The following is a 6,368-nucleotide window of genomic DNA, read 5'->3' as shown; positions in this document are numbered from 1 at the left end:
GATATTATGGCTTTACAAATATTTATATTTATTTATTGAGCATTTATGTAATAAAAAAATCATGAATTTAATGAAGCCTGAATTCCAATGAGATTGTTGTTTTGGAATACGTATAAATGTATATTATATTAGGTTGTCTGGAAAGTTCGTGCCGATGTTGAAAGAAAATTGAAACGCAGAAGATTTAAATTTTAGTTTAATAGGTTAGTCGGCACGAACTTTCCAACCCAATAGTATTTCTTTAATTTCTCGTATACATTTCTTTTCAAGAATAGGAGCTCTGAATGCACTCATTGATATTATTCTGGTATAATAAGATAAAATTTTCTACTTTTAGTTTCTGAAAAACATAAAAAAAAATAAAATGAATCAAACGAAATATGAGATTGTAATACCAAATAACATCAAAATTGTTAAAAGGCTCTTTTATAAAATCATATCTTTTTTAATATTACATATGTTTTTTTAATAAGAAATATAATGAATTGATTTAATAATTTTTAAAAATTAGAACTCTAAAAAGGATCTGTCTCTGATTTAATAAATTTAAGTTTTTAAAAAATCATAATGTTATCAAATGTTATAGCAATCAAAATAATAAAAAATTAATTTTTTTTATTATTAAAATAGAAAAAGTATTCGAAAAAATATATAAATTAAATTATAGCTAATTATATGAGAAAAAAAAATTTGCTATGTTGATTTAATGGTAAGAAAAGAGATATATAAAAGATAATTTTTATAGTCATTTGATAAATAATTTTACCTCATAATTTCGCAACTCTATCATCTTTCTTAATAGAATGTCAAGATATCTTTTTAATTATATTTCTGTTAAAGATTTATACAATAAAATAAAGTGGAATGCTATAACGATTCTAATTCTATTTCGTAGGTCTTGGGTAAAGGCAGCTTCGGTAAAGTATTGCTGGCGGAATTACGTGGCACGGATTGTGTGTACGCAGTTAAATGTTTAAAGAAAGATGTGGTTCTCGAGGATGACGATGTTGAATGCACATTAATTGAAAGGAAGGTCCTCACGCTGGCAACTAGACATCCGTATCTTTGTCACCTATTTTGCACTTTCCAGACTGATTCGCATCTCTTTTTTGTTATGGAATATCTCAATGGGGGTGATCTAATGTTCCACATACAGAAGTCTGGCCGATTTTCTGAGGTGCGTGCGCGTTTTTATGCTGCCGAAATCTGGTCTGGATTGAATTTTCTACATAAGAAGGGTATTGTTTACCGGGATCTCAAACTTGACAATGTGCTACTCGATTTCGAGGGTCATATTAGAATCGCGGACTTTGGCATGTGTAAACTTCAGATCTTCTTAGATAGAACGGCCGATACGTTCTGTGGTACGCCAGATTACATGGCGCCAGAGGTACATCATAATTCTCTTTAAATTTATTTTTATTTCGCTCTATGTTTTCATTAAAATATCATTAATTATTTAATGATAAAATTATGTAATGATTCATTTTTTTTAGATAATAAAAGGGCTTAAGTATAATCAAGCTGTGGATTGGTGGTCGTACGGTGTTCTATTGTATGAAATGCTCACTGGTCAATCGCCGTTTTCTGGATGCGATGAGGACGAGTTGTTTTGGAGCATTTGTAACGAACGGCCGTTTATACCTCGATATTTAAGTCAAGAAGCTACCGAAATACTCATCTATTTATTAGAGAAAGATTCTGGAAAGAGGCTACCTGCTCACGAAATTGCTGTGCATGCTTTTTTTCAGGTATAATTCTTTAAATAATATAGTTAAATAATATAGGCAGTAATATATCATGTATAGTTTAGCAGTTAAATAACATTTTGATTTCATAGCATTTGCCTTGGGATCGATTAGAAAGAAGGCAATTAGAACCACCGTTTAAGCCCGCACTTGATCATACTTTGGATACGAAATACTTTGATACAGCGTTCACGACTGAACGTCCGAGACTTACGCCAGTGCCTGAGCAGATTTTGACTTCGATGGATCAAGGCGTTTTCCGCGGATTCTCTTATACAAATCCGAATGCAACCGATTGACGTAAAACAGCTGAATGGGAAGTGTGAACATTAGTTGTTAACGATATTTCCAATTTTTTGTGCCATCCAACAAAAAAAATACATGTCGTATTCGGCTAGCATAAAATCAATGTTCGCTTTGTATTTTTGAAGTAGTAATGATATTATACAATGTTCATATATATGTAAATCGCATCTTAAAAATATATTTGTGTGAACGATGAATTACAGAGAGAAAATCGTGCAAGACATGTAATGTCTCTTCTCTCAAAATATAATACAATATAATATAAATACATATACAGGGTGTCCAATAATGACTATATAATCCTTCGTTAGCAGGTAGAATCGAGAAGTCCTCTATTATTTTGCAGTTTTCGTAATTTTTTTTTAGTTACTCAATGAGCAAAATATCTAAAATCGACGTAGAAGACAACTTTGAGAGCTTTTAAAGAAATATCTTTAAGATATTTCATAAAGAATTTCAGAAAATATCTTAAAGTTATTTTATACGTCGATTTTATTCGCTTATTTGGGAATGTTTAGAAATTAATATCTCGTTAACTATTGCGGAAATTGTAAAATAATAAAGAACTTTTCAACTCAGTTTAATTTTCTCTACCTACTCACAGGAGATTATGCAGTCATAATCGGACACCTTGTATATACAGATTGTCCTATTTTAATTGATCTCCTCAAATATCTCTTGAACAGTGCATTTTAGTCTTTAGGGAAAAATATATCGGACAAAAGTTTTGGGACTTTGAGGAGAACATAACATGATACCATTGGTTTGATGATACCTTTGGTGCTGTTGTCACGGTGAGGGCAAGATCACTTTAAATTTTTTTAATGGAATTCCCCCATTTTTCATTATACATTCTTGTAACTTATTCTAGAGAGTTTTCCAAAAAACTATAATTAAGTTCATTTTCATTAAATACTTTTCGAGTTATAAAGCTTGTTACAGCATTGCCGGCATTAGGCAAGACCATTGGAGAGTATTCCTCTTATTTTCATTTTGTACTAAAAATTCATTTTTATATAAAAATTAAAATAAAAGATACAATCTTCATTGATTTTGATCTTGACAAATGTCATTCAGGACATGATCCCGAACAATATTCAAGAGGTTTTAGCTGGACATCTTGCATAATACTAATGCCAACAGTACTGTAACTTTCAAGCCTTGTAATTCGAAAAGTATTAGGTGTACAACTTTGCTTCCGCCGTTTTTTTTCCGAAATTCGAGGTTTTATTGTAAAAAATTGGTTATACATTTATGATTCAAAGTATTGTCCATCGCTGGCCACTACTTTCTCTCATCTTTCAGATAGCGTACGAATCCCGCGATCGAAAAAACTGGTCATCTTTTGAGACTATCCACGAATCGATCCAATTTTTTACTTCTTCATAAGACCGGAAGTGCTGATCAGCCAGGCCGTGTGCCATTGATCGAAACAAGTGATAGTCAGAGGGAGCAACGTCTGGAGAATACGGCGAGTGGAGTAGGACTTCCCATTTCAACGTTTCCAAGTATGTTTTGACCACTTTCGCAACATGGGGTCGAGCATTGTCATATTGCAAAATCACTTTATCGTGTCTCTCGTTGTACTGCGACCGTTTGTCTTTCAATGCTCGGCTCAATTGCGTTCGATACCGATCACCTGTGATTGTTTCAGTCGGTTTTAACAGTTCATAATACACTACGCCGAGCTGGTCCCACCAAATACAGAGCATGACCTTGGACGTCAAAATCACCGTTCTTGAAGCGTTGAAACTACTCACGACACGTTCTTTCACTAATAGCGGCCTCACCATCAGTATTTGAGAGCATTCGATGAGCCGCAGATTTCTTCATATTGAAGCAAAAAATTAAAACCTCCCGCAAATGATGAGAATTTGGCTCGTAAACTGACATTTTCAATCGAGAATAACTTTATGATGCAGACACAAATCGACTGTTTCTATGGGGTTATGTTGACAGATGCCCAAGTTTATTGTATGACATCTATGATCTATTTATTTCGACCATCACTTATCGCTAAAGCCATCTATAGGAAAACGGCGAAAGCAAAGTTGTACACCTAATACGTAATAAAAGATAACTTTATTACAGTGTTTTGAAAAGCTCTTAACACCAACTATTAGATTCTATCATCAAAAATAGGGTGTCCCATTTAAAAAATGTATCTTGACTTAACTTTGGTGACGCCACTCAAGGTCAAATCAATAGTACCTTCTTTTGTCCCTCTCCGAACTACATAGCTTTTGTTTGAAACATTTTTTCATATTTATCATAGTTTTCGAAAAATCTTAATGCATTATTTAAAATGGGATATCCTGTATATGTATATATTATAATATACTAGGAGTCCCAATATATGAAAGAATTTTTGTGTGCAGATAGAGAGAACTATATAGGGTGTTTGATAAATGACTAGGGATAGAGCGGACTAAACTGAATTGAAAAGTCCTGTACCATTTCATAATTTTCGCAATAGTTAACAAGATATTAATATCATCAATTATTATAAATCGCCGAATATTGATCTTCAATCATTTTTTACTCAAGTCCCTGGTGGAAAAATTGCTGAAATTATTCCACATTTTGGAATATTTTTCAACAAAATTTTAACATTTTAGAAAAATTTAAGTTTAATTTTAGCAATTTTTAGTTTGAAAAATTCATTTTCAGCAAAATTTCAACAAAATTTCAAAGTTTCAGTAAAAATTTCACTTCATTTTCAGAAAAATTTCAGCGATTTTTCAATGTTAGCTGAAAAATTCACTTTCAGTGAAATTTCAACAAATTTTCAGCAATTTCGCTAAAATTTTCCAAAACGTAAAATAATTTCAGCGAAATTTTTTCAGTAGAAATACTATCAACTTTATAGAAAAACAGCATGTTAAGGTTAAACTAAAATTTTGTATGATCCGCCAAATGACGAAGAAAGAAAAATAAGACAGGAACACGAGATACTTCAGAATCCGTTTTTATCTCAAATTGCAAAACAAAATACATAAACGAACTTAACCAATTTGTCGACAGAAACGCATCAAAAAACGTGGAGCACGCAAACAATACTATAAAAAAAAATATATGATAGAGTGCAGACATTAATCTTGTATTTGTGAATGCACAGTATCACCTTAGGTCAGATTTACAAGAACATAAATAAACGAATCAAATAGAACATGAAAATATCCTTTCCAAAACAAAAAATACTTAATACTCCCACTATTGTATTCTATTTCAAATAACTTTGACGTGTGTTGTTGATTCAACAGACAAACCTATCCTTTTTAACAAGACATTCAATTTTTTGCACATTGCTCGTTCGTGCTAACAAATTTTATGATTAAATCTCCACAAAAAATCTTTCTCGTATAAAATGATATTGAATGTCAATGTGCTTCGTTCTTTTGAAACTCTGGGTTCTTAATTAATTTAATTGCACTTTGGCTTTCAATGAACAAAATTGATGATTGATCACCTCGACAATCGATATCACACAACAGACGTCGCAACACATTAGCTTTCTACTAGCTGTACTCGCTGCAATATATTCCGCTTCGGTCGTACTTAAAAAAACTATACTTTGGCGTTGCGATGTTCATGACAGTTTCTCTTAAGACCATAAGAATATAACCAATCGTGGATCGTCTAGTTTTTGTGTTTCCCGCGCAATCCGCATCTGAATAGCCTGTCAGTGTCACCTCATCACTCCTCTTTCAATATTTGATTCCAAGTTTCATTTCACGCAGATAACGAAAAATTCTTTTTAGCATCTCAATGTTCTTCTGAAGATAAAAATCTTGGATAAAAATCTGCTAAGAAAGTTAACAATAAATGCTAAATCTGACGTGTTAATTGCGTAAGAAAAATAAGGGATCCAATCACTTCGCGATAAAGAAATTCTACATTATTGACGTCACATATTCCAATCAGTGATACAATAGAATGTAGATCTGCTGACGTGTGTACAATGATGCCAGATATGCCACACTCGCGCATGCGCGTAGTCTAAAGCGCCAGTAGAGTATCTAATCCATTCGTGAAACGAATGACGTCGTTAGTCGCCTCAAAAAAAAATAAAACTATATAAAAAACTATATATAAAAATTAGACATACCTCTTAGCATGCAGTAATTATGTGGATAAATTATGACGAGGATAGACGATGAAATAATTTTACAGATTTAACATTTCTTTTTTTTACATTTCTTCTAAGTAAAAAAATAATTCGGCAGGAAACTATGAATATCAAGGTCCTTGCAAGAGTAAGGGAAACCTGCCAAAAACCTTATCAGTATTCATCAAACATAATTATTATATAAT

General features: G+C 32.2%; 1 protein-coding gene and 1 pseudogene across 2 annotated transcripts in view; both read left to right on the top strand.

The window, feature by feature from the left end:
* LOC108692314 (titin homolog) overlaps positions 1-2,251 on the top strand; it is a 61,921-nt gene extending 59,670 nt beyond the window's left edge. For both annotated transcript variants that reach the window (XM_018200509.1, XM_018200508.1), the window contains 3 exons: positions 896-1,390; positions 1,497-1,751; positions 1,841-2,251. In XM_018200509.1, the coding sequence (XP_018055998.1) occupies positions 896-1,390; positions 1,497-1,751; positions 1,841-2,047 (957 nt within the window). In that variant the 3' untranslated portion in view covers positions 2,048-2,251. The remainder of the gene's footprint in view (positions 1-895; positions 1,391-1,496; positions 1,752-1,840) is intronic.
* Positions 2,252-3,538: 1,287 nt separating this feature from the next.
* The window catches only part of LOC108692317, a 16,910-nt pseudogene continuing 14,080 nt past the window's right edge, over positions 3,539-6,368 (top strand).

The sequence above is a fragment of the Atta colombica genome, unplaced genomic scaffold (assembly GCF_001594045.1).
Source record: "Atta colombica isolate Treedump-2 unplaced genomic scaffold, Acol1.0 scaffold69, whole genome shotgun sequence".
NCBI classification, from domain to species: domain Eukaryota; kingdom Metazoa; phylum Arthropoda; class Insecta; order Hymenoptera; family Formicidae; genus Atta; species Atta colombica.
This window is presented reverse-complemented; position numbering and strand designations above follow the sequence as displayed.